Source organism: Canis aureus, chromosome 15 (assembly GCF_053574225.1).
Source record: "Canis aureus isolate CA01 chromosome 15, VMU_Caureus_v.1.0, whole genome shotgun sequence".
NCBI lineage: Eukaryota > Metazoa > Chordata > Mammalia > Carnivora > Canidae > Canis > Canis aureus.
Genome location: NC_135625.1, coordinates 45988262 through 46006730, shown reverse-complemented (window position 1 = coordinate 46006730; position 18469 = coordinate 45988262). Strand labels below are relative to the sequence as shown.

Below are 18469 nucleotides of genomic sequence, written 5' to 3'. Positions count from 1 at the left end.
CTCAAGCAGGCTCCCTGCTGAGTACAGAGCCCGATGTAGGGCTTTATCCCTGGATCCCAAGATCATAACCCAAGCTGAATGCAAGAGTCAGCTGCTTAATCAACTGAGCCACCTCAAACATTTTCTACACTAAACAGCAGGTTTGTTGTTTTGCTGGCTAATCAGCATCTGTTCTCACAGATGCAAGTAATGGTGAAAGTTCCTCCTTGGTTTCTCCTGGTGCCCCTGTTTCTCCTCTGGGGATGGGCATGAGACCCACACCTAATAATCAGAATCATAGGGTTTGTCCAAGGATGGGTGGACAAACAAGTCAGCTCTGAGACTTTTGCCAGAACGAGCAGAAGAAGGTTCTTTTCAGACTGAAGTTGCTAAGCATGAAGAACAGAAGGTAGAAGCTGCTAATTCACAGTAAGGGCCTGCTTAACAACAAACCCACGCAGAGAAAACCAGAGTCGAGAGTTGGGCAGGGAGTCTTCAGGGCATCGCATGGACAACAATGCCTGCCTGTGACTGATTTCACCCAGAGAGTGCTCCAGACTGCTCAGTGACACCAGCTAGGAAGAAGCCAGTCTGATAGGAGCCCTGCAAGAGCAGGTGTGACAGTTCTGTTCACAGCTACACTACAGCACAGAAAAGTGGCTGGCTCATAGCAGGCACTCAATACCTACATGCTGGATAAATGAATAAAAAATAGTATTTATTTACTCATTTACTTTTTAAAAATGTTTATTTATTTAAGCAATCTCCACATCCAATGTGGGCCTTGGACCTCAATCTCAGACTTGCACATTCCTCCAACTGAGGCAGCCAAATACTCCCTGCTCATTTACTTTTTTAAAAAAAAGACTACTTGTGTTGGACTTATAGCTTGCAACCAAGTATCCTAATGAATACTTCAACAATTCTTTAAGTTGTCCTTTCTTTGTAAAGATCTTTTCAAGATGAACAGTACTTTCTATGTCCATTAAACCACAATATCTAAGAAATATTTTTTTTATTAGGACCATGCCTCATTTTATTAAAGTCCTAAATTTTCCCTGATGATGAAACAAAATAAAGCTCTTTCTAGCGGTCATTTTAGGGACCTAAACAAACACATGGGAACAGAAAAAAAACAGACTAGTGTCTGACCTAGTTTAGAAAAAAAGAAAATCCAATTAGACAAGTTATCTACTAGGAACATAGTTAACTGTAACCAATAAGTAATGTATTCCAACCTTCAAATAATATAAGAGTAAACCGCAAAAGCAGGTTTCCAGAATTTTCTGCTTGGCAACAACTAATAGGTTCACCGCACACAGGGACCTTCCATCAGGTGAGATGATGGTTGTGACCTGAGGAAGATTTCACTTTCCCCACAGCAGGGATGTGACCTTCATGGTCTCCTAAGTTTATTATGGGCAAATTTCCTCATGTTTTAGATGTGACATTCCAACAGAATAATGAAGAGATTCCAGTGATGTGAGGCAGAAAGTCCAGGTTTCTCAGCTCTCACACCCAACCTATACATTCTAGGTCTGGTACCTACATTTACCCCTCTGTGAGGAGCTGCTGGAGGCATGCAAGGCAGTAGCACAGCCTGAAAAGAATCCAAAGGGCTAGTTCTGAAACATATATTCACTTCTTTTTATTATTATTTTTTTATAGATTAAAAATTTTTTTTCATAAATTCACTTCTGAAGTTTCATTTTTCTGGGAAAATAAGAAAAAACAAATTTAAAAATTAACTTGAAGGATATTAAAAGGCTGCTACTTTTCTCAAACACCAATGCTTGGGGCACCTGGTTAGCTTAGTTCACAGTGTGACTCTTGATTTCAGGGTTGTGAGTTCAAGCATCACACTGGATGTGGAGCCTACTTAAAAAATAAAAATGAAAAGAAACAACAAAAGCTGGAAAGATGCTTCATGATGAAGGAAAAGTAAAATGAAGGGTGAGTGATGCTGTCGAACCCCCTCACTCACTCTCCTTCCAGTGTCCCAGATGCAGTCAAGAGTGTGGAGCCTACCCAAATCTCTTCGCCTGAGTCGCACACAAGGGCTGGCCTGAGGGGCACAGATTTTGCTTGGTGCCCATTCTGTGTTTTCATGACACTAGAAACACACATTACACCATCAACAAGCTAACCTTAGGGCATGAGATCATACTTACTTTAATCCTGGGATATCGAGAAGATTAGTCAGTCCTGTCCAGTTAATTTCTATAAGCTGTTTAAGAAAAGGGCAAAATATTAAGTTTCCAAATTATTTCCAATTATCAAATCAAATCATACAGGTTTCTTTATAAACAAAATGCATGAGTTCATAACACTGTCCTACTACACCTTTTTCACTTTGTCAAATATCAAAGTCATTGTCCTTTGTTGGTACGCAGAGTGTTCTCTCTTGTGTGTTTTTGATAGCATCTGTCCCTCTGATAAAATCAAGTAATTTATATACCTTTCATCCTATTAATGGACACTTAGAATATTTATAATTTCTCTTTTATTATAAGTAAGGATTCAGTTAATATCTTCTTATATACATATTCTTATAGCACATGCAAACTAGCATTCAAAAAGTAAAAGTTTTGGTCAAAGACATATATATATATATATATATATATACATATATATATATATTTTTTTTTTTTTTTTTACAAATTTTTGTTTTGGGAGTGCCTGGGTAGCTCAGTCCATTGAGTGTCTCACTGCAGCTCAGGTCACGATCTCAGGGTCCTGGGGTCAAGCCTCACATTGGTTTCCTTGCTCAGCAGGGAGTCTGCTTTTCCCTCTCCCTGCTCCACTTGTGCTCTCTTTCAAATAAATAAAAAATTTTAAAATAAACAAATTGTATTTTTTTTAGAAGATATTGAGAGTGAGTGAGCATGAGTGCACATCTGTGTGTGGGGGGAGGGCAGATGGGAGTGGGAGAGAATGAACCTCAAGCAGAGTGCACTGAGCCCAAAGCCCCATGCGACGTTCAAACTGATCCCACGACCCTGAAATTAAGACCTGAGCCAAAATCAAGAGTCGTATGCTTAACCAACGGAGCCACCCAGGCATCCCAAAGATTATTTAAAAGATCTCTACACCCAACATGGGTCTCAAACTCACAGCTCCGAGATCAAGAGTCTTGCTCCACTGAACAAGCCAGCCAGGTGCCCTTACATGTTCATTTTTTAAAAAATAAATTTATTTTTTATTGGTGTTCAATTTGTCAACATACAGAATAACATCCAGTGCTCATCCTGTCAAGTGCCCACCTCAGTGCCCGCCACCCGGTCACCCCCACCCCCTGCCCCCCCTCCCCTTCCACCACCCCTAGTTCGTTTCCCAGAGTTAGGAGTCTTTCATGTTGTCTCCCTTTCTGATATTTCCCACTTATTTTTTTCTCCTTTCCCCTTTATTCCCTTTCACTATTTTTTATATTCCCCAAATGAATGAGACCATATAATTTTTTTTCCTTCTCCGACTGACTTATTTCACTCAGCATAATACCCTCCAGTTCCATCCACGTCGAAGCAAATGGTGGGTATTTGTCATTTCTAATGGCTGAGTAATATTCCATTGTATACATGTTCATTTTTTTATGCTCACAAATGCTACCCAATTGCCTTAATAAACAAGATACTGTACTGATTTATATTCCCACCCTAAATGTAAAAATGTCCTTTCTTTATACTCTCACCAAAAACATATTAAAAATCAGTCCATTTGGTAGTTTAAAAATGGTACTTTATCCCTGTTTCAATTTGCATTTTCCTGGTATCAGTGGAACATATTCTATCCATTCAGTCAACATATGTATTTTATTTGCTCAATTTTCTAGTGGGTATTTGGGTATTAGAATAATTCCTATATAGTTGGCTAAGATAAGATTCTATTTATTGGATACAGATGGGTTTTAAAAAAAAGCTTGATTGGAAACACTGCTTTCTTGTCAAAGTGTGTATTACACATAATAAAATTACTTGTGCTTTATATTTGTAGAAAAAAATGCTGAGATTGCATGATCTCAATTACCCATATAATTACAGTAATAAAACTGCTCAAATCCCTTTGGGAAATACACAGTTATAAATAAATACAAACTAGAAGAGTCAAGATTCTTTTGGATAGACCAAAACTGGAAATTCTTTTTTAGTAAGTCCTAAAAGACTTAAGATTTTTCAGAATAAGAGAAATTAAATGTAAATTTATTGCAAATATCAGTACAAACTCATATCGGTGCCCTTATGCCCCCCCCCCCATCCCCCAAGAACAGGTGTGGAAGCAATGGCAGTCTGGGGCAACCAGCACTGGCCAGCCAGCACCCTGATCATGATCTCTAAATACATCTTCCAAGGGATTGTGAAGCAGCAGGTGATTCCAGGACTGGTGCGCAAACTGTTAACATAAGAGGGCTTCCTTTTATGACCCTTGTCAAAATGAGGAGATACATTTAAATGCTACCCAAGTTCAGAGAAACAACACCAGGGAGGCTAGAACAGGAGTCAGCTGCGTTTGGGAAGAGATCCAAATCCAAGAAAGGAGCCCCCAGGGAAGGGGCCACTGGAGGCCTGAGGGAGGAGCTCAAGCACAGGGGAGGGAGGGAGGAAAAGAAGAGTCCAGAGCCACAGAGGAGGGGTAGTGAGAAAGGAGGGAGAGCAAGCTTGTGTGTGAGCCAGTGTGTGAGAGCATGTGAGAGTGAGCATGTGTGAGAACGAGGATGAGTATAAGCACACGTGAGAACAAGTGTGCATGTACCTGAGGATGAGTGAGAGAGATTTGGAAAGTGAGCACAAAGAGGGGGAAGCCAGGAGAGGGCAGGGAGCGAGGCAATACTTGGGAAAAGCAGCACCCCCAGGTCCCCTGCCCCCACCTTAAGTGCACTGGGACAAACTGAAGAGACAGTGAGATGTTTCCCAACCACCCCTCTGGGCTGCTGCAGCTCTTCTAGGACAAATGGAAGCAGTAGTGTGGTTACAACTCAACTGAACAACACAAATGAATCTGTGTACTTCATGAAAACCACAGACATCCCATCTCCTCTCTGCTTTTCCATCAATGCATGGTTGGATGGACGGAGGGAGATGGACAGTTCAACTGTTTATTTTAGCACTTACTATACACCAGGTGTTCCAGGTACATTAAGTTGTACAGTACAGACCAGAGGCTCCCACCCTTCTCCAGAGTTTTTCAATTAGTCACTTTTCACTGGTGGTAAAGGTCAAGAATGCTTTTATTTTGAAACTCCTGGGACTTCCAGCTTCCACCTAGGATGCTGAAAACTGGAAAGGCACCACTGCTGAATGCACAGGAAAGCTGAGTGACAGGGCCACCCGCCCAAAACTCTTTTTTACAGGGTGACTATGGCTACCCCAGGGCAGCTGAGAGGTTCCAGCTGGATCGTCATCACTAAAGACCAAGTACAGGTGAGCCAGAGGTAAGCCCTCTGAAATCCAGACACAGGGCATCTCCAACTGCCCTGCCCTGGTGGGTTGAGCAGCGAGCACGCGCTACAGAGACTACCGAGAACACTTCTAGCAGGGGTGAGGCCAGGGAGGGAACAGCAGGGAGGGTGCTGCTGGAAGGACACAAACTCCACCTTCCATGGTAAGGAAGAGAAGCCACTGGGAACAGGGACACAGAGGAGAAGGCTCACTGCAGCTGGGGGATAGGAGAAGACACCATCTCAAGTCCTGACCATTACAGATCCTGTATTACTGGAGGTGGGTGTGCAGACTCTTTCCTGCATAAGACCCACCAAAGACACAAGCAAAAGGAGAAGGCAAGGTCACTTGAAAGGGCGCCAGCCGTGAAGCCCAGTACAGGCCAGGGCAATGAGGAGCTCCCCGGTCCCAAATGGGGGTAGGGCAAGACTATCCAAAATAATGAAAGATACCAAATACCTGGCAGGATAAATACCCCCAAAGCTCCCAGATGACTTAATGTGTGGTCTAAGTCTGGGACCTTCCCCAGTCTGGCAGGCCCTGGTGGACCTGTCTGCCCAGCCCTGCCTCTCCACCTCACTGTTGCCGTCTACATAGGGTTGTAGAACTGGCTTCCGGGAACCTGATCCAAACACTGCAACCTTCCTCCTCCCAGCCAGTCTAGGAGTCTATATCTGACATAGCTGGAGTGGGGAATGGAGCAGGGAACGGAAGGCAGGAAGTGCACTGGCAGCCCTGTTTTTGGCATGTGTACTGGAGGACCAGAGGAAGCTGGTCTCACAGGGAAGAAAGAATGCAGCAAGGGCCTATCAGGCCTGTGTGACAGTCACAAAGGCTTTCAAATTCTGCATTCCAGTAGGTTTCGTGAGAGAGCAATACATGCTATTTTCATTTAAATAAAGCCTTTCCTTTTTCCTGTCCTTTGATCAAAGTATCTCAGTTGCTGGATGTGTAGCAAACAGAACTCAAGTTCTTCTCATGGTCGCTGTAAAATAAAGATATTTCCATTTTTACAGATGGAGAAATGCAATCTGTGGTTCAGACTGTTGGCTGGGAGGACTGTCTTAGGATAAACACATTATGGGCATGCCCTGGATCATCTTCTGAATGAGTTCTGGAAGAAACCTCCTGGATTTACTTGAGGCTAATCTGTAATCCTGGAATAGACCTAACAAGTAACTGAGGATTCTGAAACATCTCTCCCAGTGTATGCCAGAGGCAGTTTCAACAACAGTCAGGTTAGCATGAGTGAGTGACCAATTCCCTGCGACGCCCAAAGGGAGACACTGGCTTGTTCTGGCCCTTACCAGAACCTTTACCCAAGGTTCTCTGTTTAACCAAAACTTGACTTCTAATGTTAAGACCCACCAGAATGCTAAACCTATGTGTAGGAAAATACTTAATATCTTAAAAGCCTGAGGACTTACTATGCACCAGGCACCTACTGTTTTATACCTACTAACATTTAATCTTGTGGGGAGACATCCTCTGACATGTGGTCCCCGTGTTACAGATGTGGAGATGCCCAGTGACATGTAGTTCCCGTGTCACAGACAGGAGATGCCCACTGACATGTGGTCCCCATGTCACAGATGAGGAGATTTGGTCTTAGATTAAACAAACTGTTTACAGCACAAGGCACATGGTCAGAAGAGAAAATCCAGGTGTGGAAGACCAGGCTGGAGAAACCCAAGTCTGTCACTGAACCACCATATATACTGCTTTTACTGTGCTCTGAAAGTTTATAACTTTTGAATTTTTTTTTTTTTTTACAAGTAGCATATCATCAAACCTAACTGAAACAAATCAACAAGAACAAAAATGTGCAAAGGTTTCATAAGAGTCTCTGACACTATATTTCTAAATCATCTGGATAGCCAAAAAACCCCAAATCTTTGTAGCTGTATTTTCCTTTGGGTGAGGAAGAATTACTTGGCAACCAGTAGTGAGTTCTGTTCTCATATTTTCCAGTCGAAAATAACTGAAAAAAAAAAAAAAATTCCCTTCTCTTCAAAGCATATGTGTGGTGACTTTACTTACCATATAAGGAAATGAATAATTCTGAACTTTTCACAGCCTCATCCATTTCTGACACTAAGATTTTGTCTGGAAGTTACATGGCAATGTTATTTTTAAAGTAAATATACCTATGGAGGACTCAACCTAAGGAAGAGTACTACTAAGTTTTGAGGGAGATTTAAAGACTCAGATTTCATTATTTTCTGAACTGAAAAAAAGGTCTTTAACTGTTAAAAATTCTCTGTAAATCAAAAATACTTAGCCATTTATTAAAGATTAGTTTTTTATATTCATTAATGAAGTTTTTTTTTTTAAAGATTTTATTTATTCATTCATGAGAGACACAGAGAGAGAGACAGGCAGAGACACAGGCAGAGGGAGAAGCAGGCTCCACGTAGGGAGCCTGACGTGGGACTCAATCCCGGGTCTCCAGGATCAGGCCCTGGGCTGAAGGCGGCGCTAAACTGCTGAGCCACCTGGGCTGCCCTGAAGGAAGTTTCTTAAGCATAATGGCTTTTAAACAACTGGTAGGTGAGGGGGAAGAAACATGAATTTTAAATCTTTTATGAAGCTCTCCATTTCTCAAAATTTTAATTAAATTTTTACAAGAAATTCTTTTATTCCTTTTAATTTTACTGTGTTTTATGTAGTTAAAATACATTCAAAATAAGCCTGTTATTTAAGCAATAAAAAGCAAATCAGAGTAATACTTTTAGAGGTAACAAAGTGAAGACACGAAAGTCTTGTGGTTTTACACATAAAAAAATGCGACTTGTAGTTTGGTCTAAGCAAACTTGTATATTAAAAACCTAACAATAATTTGTATTAAGTTATTTAAATCAAATTATAAAAATTAATATTCCCTTTTTAAACTATACATGATGTTAATGGTACCTCCAGAAAAGGACTCACAGAAGTTACAAAAAGGGTATATTATGAAAAGATAACTGAGATACAGATCAATTCATCCATCAGATATTTACTAAACTGTATGGGAGACAGATCTGGCTGTAGCTTTCAAAGAGTTCATGAGAAGTAGGCCACAACATAGAGGCCACTATGGCACTGGGGAATATGGGGAAAGCTGACTTCCTGTGTCTCTGGAAGGGACTGCACAAAGGGATGAAGACAGTGTTCTGGGAGGAGGAAAAGACAAAGGGAGGTGATGAGCAATGATGGGGGTCAGTACAATCCTTGGGTTATGATCCTTCCTTGTGGCTGGAAATTGGGATGCTCATCAGAGCAGTGCCAGGAAATGAGGCTGGAGAGAGACCCCACCTAGATTATGACGCTTGTCTGCAAGAAGGAGATGGTCCCTATGGTCCGTGTGCACGTTGGGAGGTTAACTCTAGTGAAGTCTACTGACGACAGAGTCAAGGCAGGAAGCCAGTCAGAGGCTGCAGGAGGCCACATCAGAGGAGCCTGGTAGGTAAGGAGCCACCCAGGTGAGTGGGAGGGGCCAAGGTGAGGAGGAGACTAGGCAGGAAAGACATTTTTGTTGTCTTATTTTTGAATTAATAATGAGTAATAAGTATTGACTATTTATAATAAAATGTGGAATATACATATATGCCTAACAATGTGAAGTGATGATTATTATCGTGTATCCAAGTGTTAGGATATAATTCAGTAGGGGCATGTGGGTGGCTCAATCCCAGTCATGAGTTCAAGCTCCACACTGGGCTTCACACCATGTGGAGCCTACTTAAAAATATTATATATATATATATTTTTTTTTTCAGTCAAAAAGCCCTCCAAAACCTTTATGAATCTTAAAAACCATGTACTATGTAGTTCATTAAACATACCACGACAGAAAGACAATGCATGTGAATGATGGCAGCCTTTGTTCGTGGGGGTTGCCAAGGAGATTTATGGGTTAGTATGAGAATAGCAACTGTCAGCCTGGGGTCCTGGAGTTACTGGTTTTGTAACTTTGACAAATTAGACTCTCAGTTCCTGGTCAGTAAAAGGAACCTACATTAGTATTCAACTGCAGAGTTAATGAGGATTAGATGAGCAAATATCTATAAACCACACTCAGTGATAGGAGCTGAATGTTAGTTACAACCCACACTTTTAAAAAAATCTATGTTTTCAAAAAAATAAAAATAAATAAAAAAAAATAAAAAAAATAAAAAAATAAAAAAATCTATGTTTTCAAATCTCCTGTAAGAAACATACTACTTTTATAATCAGGGGGAAAAAAAGCTGTCTATTAAGAGATGAAGCCCTCCTTTAAGAGCATAAAGAAGCATAAAAACACTCACAGGATTCATGTAACAGAAAAGGGAAAAGTGAGAGAAGGACAGACTATGTTTCTCTCCTTACATATCTTTGTCAGTTAATTGGAAAAATGAACTTAATGTTGACTTACTGGTTTCCTAAGGAAGAAAATGGACAAGGCTCCCACTAAGGGCATGTCTCCAATCAACGGTTCCAGGATCACCCGCATTGTACCATGAATCTAAATTCAAACGAGAAATCAGAACATGTCACATAAGACAAACCCACAGGCCACCTACTGATGCAAGAAAGAGGACACATGGTCATCTCAGTGACTTCTGAGCATCTGACTTCAAGTATAACCTACAAATAAAAAACTTAACTTCAAAGAAATTCTGAGTTAATAAAAACTTCACAGTTTTCATTTTGAACAGAGCATACAGAATTTCAGAAGACTATGAAACTTTAAAAACCTTACCTGTATACTTTGAACACCGGCTCTACAAAAATATCGCTTGATCTCCAAATCAATCTCACAGTTTCCTACAAAACTAGCCAGAAAAAGTTCTGTATTACTGTCTCTTAATCACCACAGACATGCAAGGTATATAATCTGAGTAAAATGATAGTAGAACAACCAAAATCAGCCTACAGGCAAAACTGTGACCTGAGGCCCATGCCCGAGTATCTTACTGCCCAGAATCGCAGGCATCCCCACTAGCAGATTCGATGCAGCCACACCAATTACACATGTCACTTCTCAAAGTGCAACTTCTGGATCTGTTTCTTGATGGAATGTAGTTTTCACTTGTTTTATAAACAACTGAGTTTGTTTAAAACCTAAAGAAAATCTCATATTATATTTCACCGTAAGTAAATTTTACACCTATGCTCCCTGGTAGTGAGAAAACTACCAACAGTGTTCCAGGGCTCTGTGACATCAAAGGTTAGAAATGATGCATCTTTTAGGGGCACCAATTTTACTCAATGATTAAATAATTTCAGTCATTAATACAAAATGAAACAAATGAAACAAGAACAGAGCATGATGCTGAATGCCAGGCTTGCTATTCTCAGTATGAACGTGAAACATCATCTATGTTTTGTGCAGGATCTCTGATTTGACTCCCACCTTCAAAGGCAGCACACCATGCTCCTGAGAACATGGGGCAGTTTGAGAGATGTTGCAAAGAGAATATCTAAACACACAAGTAAAATACTAATGAAAGGCATCTGGGATGAATTCTCTCAATATTTATGTCCTGGTGTTAACGCCAGCATCTATGGATTCTTCTTACTGAGCATGACTCTGGATGTATCTGATAAAATCACCTGTTAAAAACCCATCTCAAAACTTTTCTCCTCTTCACCCTAAGACCTGATCTTTTTATTTCCTAGTATCTGCCAACTACTCCTCCCCCATCTCCACTGCCAATAACCTAATTAAAGTTCCAGCCTGGAACATAGAAGAAAGTGGAATGCAGATTTTTTTTTTTTAGAGACATAAATATCTGAGCAGCATAATCTGCATATGTTGTTATGACTGCTAAAACCATGAAAGCCAGACTGCGTCTTCACAATGGCGTCCATTAACTGATACATTCAAATGTTTATTTAATAAATGTGTATGAAATCCTCCCTTGGTGCTGGAACCAGAGAACAAAGTTTCCATCCTCATGAAGCTCATTATCAGCCTAGTGGACAGTCCCAGGGTACAGCCAAGCTGAAGACATAGGGCTTCCTTTTATCTCACTGATGACAACAGTGTCTGTAGTAATACCTGATACTTTAAAGATACAGATTTTTCAATCAGATCATTAGAGGCAGTCAATGCTCTTTTCTAAAGTAAAGGTCACTGGTATAAACTCTGTATGTTTACTATATATATATATACTTTAGAAACTCAAAGATGACATTATAAAACAAAAGGATCCTCAGTCAAGGACAAAAGAAAGAAAGCTATGAGTGGAGTCTGTCAATTGACACACCTCAGCAGCTCCCCTTCCACAGCTGTTTAAGGCCTCAGAGAGATGCAGGAAGCCATGAGCAAGTGCACAAAGAATGAGGACAAGAACTAAACAAAACCACCTTTATCTGCCAGGTGTGGCACCTGGCAGACTGTCAATCTTTTTCTCAATTACTTTTTATTGTGGTAAAACACACAGAATGTATGTTGTACAATCTTACTCATTTTTAAGTTCAGTGGTATCAAGCATATTCACCTTATCGTGCAACCATCACTAGCATCACCTCCACGGCTTGTTCATCTTATAAAACTGAATATCCCTGTGAAGCAACTTACCACACACCCTGATGCCCACCATTCCAATTTCTTCCTCTATGCATCTAACCTAAGTACTCATCTAAGTGGAATCATACAGTATTGGTCTTTTTATGACAGGCTTATCTCACTCAGCATAATGTCCTTATGGTTCATCTACATTGCAGCAGGTGTCAGAATTTCCTTCTATTTTCTTTAGCGTTAGGATGGTATTAATTAGCAATATCCCAAAGTCACAAAGTCTTTTATAAGTTTTTATTTTAATCATCTGGTGTTCATCATGAAGATTTTTTTAAAGGTGAGTAATATTCCACTACACGTACAGACTACATTTTCCTTATCTACTCACCTGTCAATGAACACTTGGGTTGCTTCCACATTTTAATGGTTACGAACTGCTACAAATGTGGGTGTACGGATTATCTCTTTGAAACTTTGTTTTTGGTTCTGGGTATAGCCCCAGAAGTGGAATTGTTGGGTCTTAACAGTGATTCTATGTTTAATTTTTTGAAGGACAACTATTCTGTTTCAACAGCAAACTGCACCATTTTTATATTCCCATGAACAGTGCACATGGGTCCATTATCCATGTCCATGCTAACACTTGCTGCCTTCTGTTGTCTGACAGTAGCCATCCTGATGGGTATGAGGAAGTAGATCATGATTTTGATTTGCATCTCCCTGATTAGTAATGAGGGGAGGATCTTATGTGCTTACTGCTCATTTGTATATCTTCTCTGGAGAAATGACTATTCAAGACCTTTTGTCCATTTCCAAATCAGCTTGTTTGTTGCTGTTGAGTTTTAGGGGTTCTTTACACCCTCAGATATTAAACCCTTACCTGACATGTGATTATACGGACTGTGCAGATTCTATGGACTGTTTTCAGTGTCGACATTTAATAATATTAAGTTTTCCAAACAAAGAACATGGGATGCCTTCCATCTACTTGCGTCTTCTAAAATTTCTCCCAGCAGTGTTTTATAGTTTTCTTTGTACAAGTCTTTCACCTTCTTGATTAATTCCTACAAATTTTACTCTTCTGATTCTAAAGTAAACAAGACTTTCCTTGACTCCATTCTGGGACTGTGCATTGTTACATAACTGATTTTCTGTGTGCTGACTTTATATTCTGCTACTTTGCTGAATTTATTAGTTCTCCGAGGCTTTTTTGTGGAATCCTTATGATTTTCTACATATGAGATCATACCACCTGTAAACAGAGACAATTTTACTTCCTCTTTCCCATCCTGGATGCCTTGCCTTTTTCTTCCTACTTAGCAGCTCTGGCTAGGACTTCCAGGGCCATGTTAAATGGAGGTGGGCATGCCTGCTCCTGATCTTGGAAGAAAAGCTTAGTCTCACACCACTGATAACGATATTTGCTGGGGGTTTCTCACATAGGCCTTTTTTTTTTTTTTTTTAGTATTTATTTATTTAAGTAATTGCCACATCCAAGTGGGGCTGGAACTCATGAACCTGAGATCAAGAATCACACACTCCTGCAACTAGCCAGCCACACACCTCTTACCCTTTATTATACCTTTTATTCTTCTGTTCCCAGTTTGTTGACTGTTTTTATCATGAAAGAAAACTGAATTTTCTCAAATGCTTTCTCTACATCAACTGAGTTGATCATTCCCCTTCATTCTATTAATGTATGCCTGATTCATTTGCATATGTTGAAGGATCCTTGCACCCTGAGAATAAATCTTACTTGGTCATGGTATATAATTCTTCTAATATGCTGCAGAATTCAGTTTACTAGTTATTTTTTAAAGATTTTATTTATTTATGATAGATATAGAGAGAGACAGAGAGACACACACACAGGCAGAGGGAGAAGCAGGCTCCTTGCAGGAAGCCTGATGTGGGACTCGATCCTGGGCCTCCGGAATCATGCCCTGAGCCAAAGGACACTCAATCGCTGAGCCACCCGGGTATCCCTCAGTTTGCTTGTATTTTGATGAGGAATTTGGCATCAGATATGGGCCTGTAGTTTTCTTGTAGTGTCTTTATTATTTTTTTTTAAAGATTACTTATTTATTTATTTGAGAGGGAGGGAGGGAGAGAGAGAGGGCAAGTGAGCATACACATGTACAGACGCAGAAGGAGAAGCAGACTCCCTGCTGAGCAGGGAGCCTGATGCAAGACTCGATCCCAGGGCCCCGGGATCATGACCTGAACTGAAGGCAGATGCTTAACCGACTGAGCTACCCAGGCGCCCTGTCTTTAATTTTTTTAATTTAACATGCTTATGTTGGCAATTATCTAGGCTATCAAGAATTAAGACACAGAAAGTAAATAAATTTGGGTCTTCAACAATTTAGTCAAATTCCACCAAACATCAGGTAAGAAATGTGCTCATTATATCCTCCACTTTATGGGTACAGCTAAATGACATTGTATGTCATTACCTATGACATAAATATAACACAAGTAAAAACTTACCTAATCTGAAGGTCCAAAATAATTTGCCTTTTGTCCACATTTTCAGTGTACACCTTAACACCATTGATCCTAAGAGGCTGAAACAAGAGGCAGCTTATTTAAAAAAAAAACCCCAAACCTTGCAATATGGCATAGAAATGAGGACAAACTTAGCCCTGGGCTATAGGAATTAAACTTCTGCTTTCAAAGTACAAGTAATCAGGCCTCCGTTCTCCAAGGCCTTCATCTGTGAAGTATGGGTGACAATGGCATCTATCTTACAAGGCTACTGTGAAATCAAAGGACAGAGGGAATGTGTCTGGTGTGTGAGCGCTTAGAGGTCAGACCTCTTTTCCCTCTATTCTGTCCTGACATGGTTTGAAACATAGCTTTTTTTCCCCTTTAGGTCTTATAATTTTTCATTTCTTAAAATTTTCACAAAATGGGGCTTTTTGAATGAAATAAAAAATGCTGTAGGTATGATTTAATCTAATCAATACAATCTAATACATGATACAGAGACAAAAATCACATGACTGTAAGAAGAAACAGCAGATTATAATACACGCCATGTTTCAAGGACCCAGCTTTAATACCATTTCAAAAACCTATTCTCATTTTAGCACTTTGAGATTGCTTCTAGAGAGGTTCTCAACCTCACATTTGAGCATCAAACATTCAAGCTGAAGAAATGCCTTCCCTTTGGAGTATTAGAGCTTACTATGAGGTTTAGGTGCCCTAACATCTTACCCCTCAACTAGCTGGAGGACTAATTTCTAAGTCTTTGTGCATCTACATTTCCTGCTGCCCTAGGTTCCCAGCCTTTTCCCTGGTGAATCACAATGAACACAGTTCAAATCATTATGCTGAGGAGTGAAAATGGGGTACAGGGGCTTAGGACCTTTAGTTTAACTGTCTGCATTAGATAATATTCCCTTTATCCCCTTAACATGACATATGAGATGAGGAGAAGCAGCAAGGCCAACCCCACTCCAGATGACTGGGCATTATCTCAACAGAGTGAACACCTGAAGGCAACAGAACCCCGCTGACATCAGGTGTGTACAAAGCACCCTGCTCGGGGCTCTGCATGTCCTTCTAGCCTGTTCCTTCCTCAGAGAGCCCAGGTTCACCTGTACTTGTAAGATACTGGGGCACTTGGTAACGATGCCATGCTGCCTCTGATAAGTCAGCACTACTCTTAACATTCGTCCTATTTCCCAAGGATAATCTCAGAGTGTGTAATAGAAAATGAACATAATTCTCCCTAAAACAAATCCAGCTGGGGTTAGAATTCTAAATCTCCATAAACACAAGCATATCATCTTACATTATGGGACTGCAAACCATGGCCGGCAGGTTAAATTTAGCCTTTGGCTAAGAAAGGCTTCTATATTTATAAACGATTATAAAACAAATGGGGGGAAAGAAGATTATGCCTCAAAGACTTCATGTGGCTGTCAAAGTCTAAAACATATAGTACTTGGCTTTTTACAGAAAAACTGTCAACTCTTGCTTCATGCTCACATAACATTCTACCTATAACTGTGTTTTCCTATCTGCTGTTATTGTTTTAGGTCAGAGAAAGTAAAGTACATGTGAAAGGTAAGTGTTAGGTTATGCAGGCACTTCTGCGCTTCAACAAGAGGACGATCAGATCCCGAGCTTCTAATGTATTTGGACACCTCACAGCCAAGAGGAAAGATGGCTAAGTACAACATGTGCCTACAGTGGAGACCCCAGTTTTTGAGTAACTGCAGATAAGATGGAGCATTCTCCGCACACAGAAAATCATCTGGTGTTGGAGGAAGGTGACAGATGGCCTAGGGAGTAAAGGATGGGAATGGACCTAGGAGCACTGACAACATAACACAACAACCAGGTCAGACACTCCTGGCCACATTTATTAAAACCCTAATGGTGTGAAGCAAGGAAATCTAAACTACAGCACATGGCAATGGTGTGTTGTTTGGGTCTACTGAACGAGCACTAAGTGTGTGTAAACTGTATGTATTTAAAAGTAATACTGAATTCTGAATTTTCATTAGGCATACAAAACAATGCTACCTTGGAAAGTAATACGATGTTACATGTCAATTATACCTCAGTTAAGAAAAATGTTACCTGTTTTAATCTAATCAATACAATCTAATACATGATACAGAGACAAAAATCACACGACTTCCACTGAACCAGGAAGCAGCAATCACTGTTTGCTGTTGCTAATCACTGTAAACACTGACTTAAATAAAAAAGGAAGCCCGCTATGCTCAACTAATTTAGATGTTGTCTTGAGGCTTTCACTAGTAGTTTAGGAATTAGCAGTTAGTTAGTTTGTTTGTTTGTTTATTTATTTATTTATTTATGAAAGTCATACGAGAGAGAGAGAGAGGCAGAGACACAGGCAGAGGGAGAAACAGGCTCCATGCACCGGGAGCCCGAGGTGGGATCCGATCCCGGGTCTCCAGGATCGCGCCCCGGGCCAAAGGCAGGTGCTAAACCGCTGCGCCACCCAGGCATCCCCAGTTTTTCTTTCTGTATGATTCTAATAACAAAATCTATCTTTCCCTTCATCCACATCGTTAATGTGATTCTACAAGCCTGGCACCAGAGTCCTTAATGGCTGATTTTAAATGTCCTGAGGGGTAAATGCCTTTAAGTTTGTTGTCAATTATTAAACTTTTAGTATGAATTCACATACAAACTCCCTTTCCAATGAGACAGATTGTGAAAAACTGCAAAGGTAATTCTGACAGAAGGCTGTAAGGTACAAGGACATACTGGGAACTGAGAGAAACTGCCCAAGGAGACTGAACTGGCCACAGACAGCAGGGGCAGAATGAGTACAAGTGAGGGGAGGGTGTCCCACATGAGGTAGCACAGGGACAAGCTGCAGAGACACCCTGCCAGGCCTTCCTCAGGAACAGGTTTTTCTCTAGAAAGTAATTTGAAGTAGTTTTCTTTTTTTTTTTTTTTTTTTTTTTTTTTTTTTAAAGATTGATTGATTGATGATAGACATAGAGAGAGAGAGAGAGAGAGAGGCAGAGACACAGGCAGAGGGAGAAGCAGGCTCCATGCCAGGTGCCCGATGCGGGACTCGATCCCGGGACTCCAGGGTCGTGCCCTGGGCCAAAGGCAGGCGCCAAACTGCTGAGCCACCCAGGGATCCCCATAAAGTAGTTTAATATTTTTTTTTTAAGTTTTCACACCAATTCTACCATACGCACAACTGAGAATACTTAAGAAACCAACCTGTTGGCCCACGTCAACTTTTGTGAAACTGAAAGTGCTAAGGTGGGTGTTTGCTCCCCGCACAGCTGGCTCAATAGTTTCTCGAAACAACTTCTCTATAAACTGGCAAATAAAAGGCCACATATGTTTTACAGTCTGTAAAGAAGAAAGAACCCATGTCAAATAAAATGCTCTAATACATAATAATGTACTTATGTCATCATGAAAAATTACACCTCTATAGTTTACCAGAATTTTTGAAAGTTAAAAGAGGGGGGAGTGTCTACTTTTGTTACGCAAAATAACATGATCTGATTTTCAAAAATGGACCTCAACAAAAAACTAATATGCTACAGGAATTAGTTATTCTGGGTAAGCACTCCCTATAAGCATATTAGTACATTTCAAGTTGCTTAGGAAAAAAATCAGAAAGCCTTGTGGTTCCAATTCATTTTTAAAAACCTAAAACAGATCTGTTTTTTTTTAGGCTTTTTTTTAGTAAACATTAATGAGTTTTCTTTAATAATGGACTAACTTCTGGTGCTGTAAGGCAAACATTAATTAGTTCCTCCTCTGTAGCTCTAAGGACATATAAAATACAGGGACAAACATCTACTTCAAAGTATATGATCTTAAAAAATAACCTTTAAAAATAATTATTAATTACTAAGTTTCTTGGGAGTTATACTCCTTTTTGTAGTATTTCAAAAAAATTGTGCTTGTGATCATTATAAAATAGACTTGAGGATTAGCCAACCAGGGAAGTAGACACAAGACCAAAAACACAGCTATGAATATATAATCAATTTTTTCGCATTAAAGACACAGTTTTCACCATTTAGGAAAGTAATATATTAGTTATGACTCAGTG

General features: G+C 40.1%; 1 protein-coding gene across 3 annotated transcripts in view; it reads right to left on the bottom strand.

Annotated features, from left to right (window-relative positions):
- The window catches only part of ESYT2 (extended synaptotagmin 2), an 82310-nt gene that overhangs the window by 33353 nt on the left and 30488 nt on the right, over positions 1-18469 (bottom strand). For all 3 annotated transcript variants that reach the window (XM_077849485.1, XM_077849486.1, XM_077849484.1), the window contains exons 3-7: positions 17620-17754; positions 14389-14465; positions 10135-10207; positions 9808-9897; positions 2151-2206 (exon numbers count right to left, since the gene is read on the bottom strand). In XM_077849485.1, coding sequence (XP_077705611.1) covers positions 2151-2206; positions 9808-9897; positions 10135-10207; positions 14389-14465; positions 17620-17754 — 431 coding nt within the window. The remainder of the gene's footprint in view (positions 1-2150; positions 2207-9807; positions 9898-10134; positions 10208-14388; positions 14466-17619; positions 17755-18469) is intronic.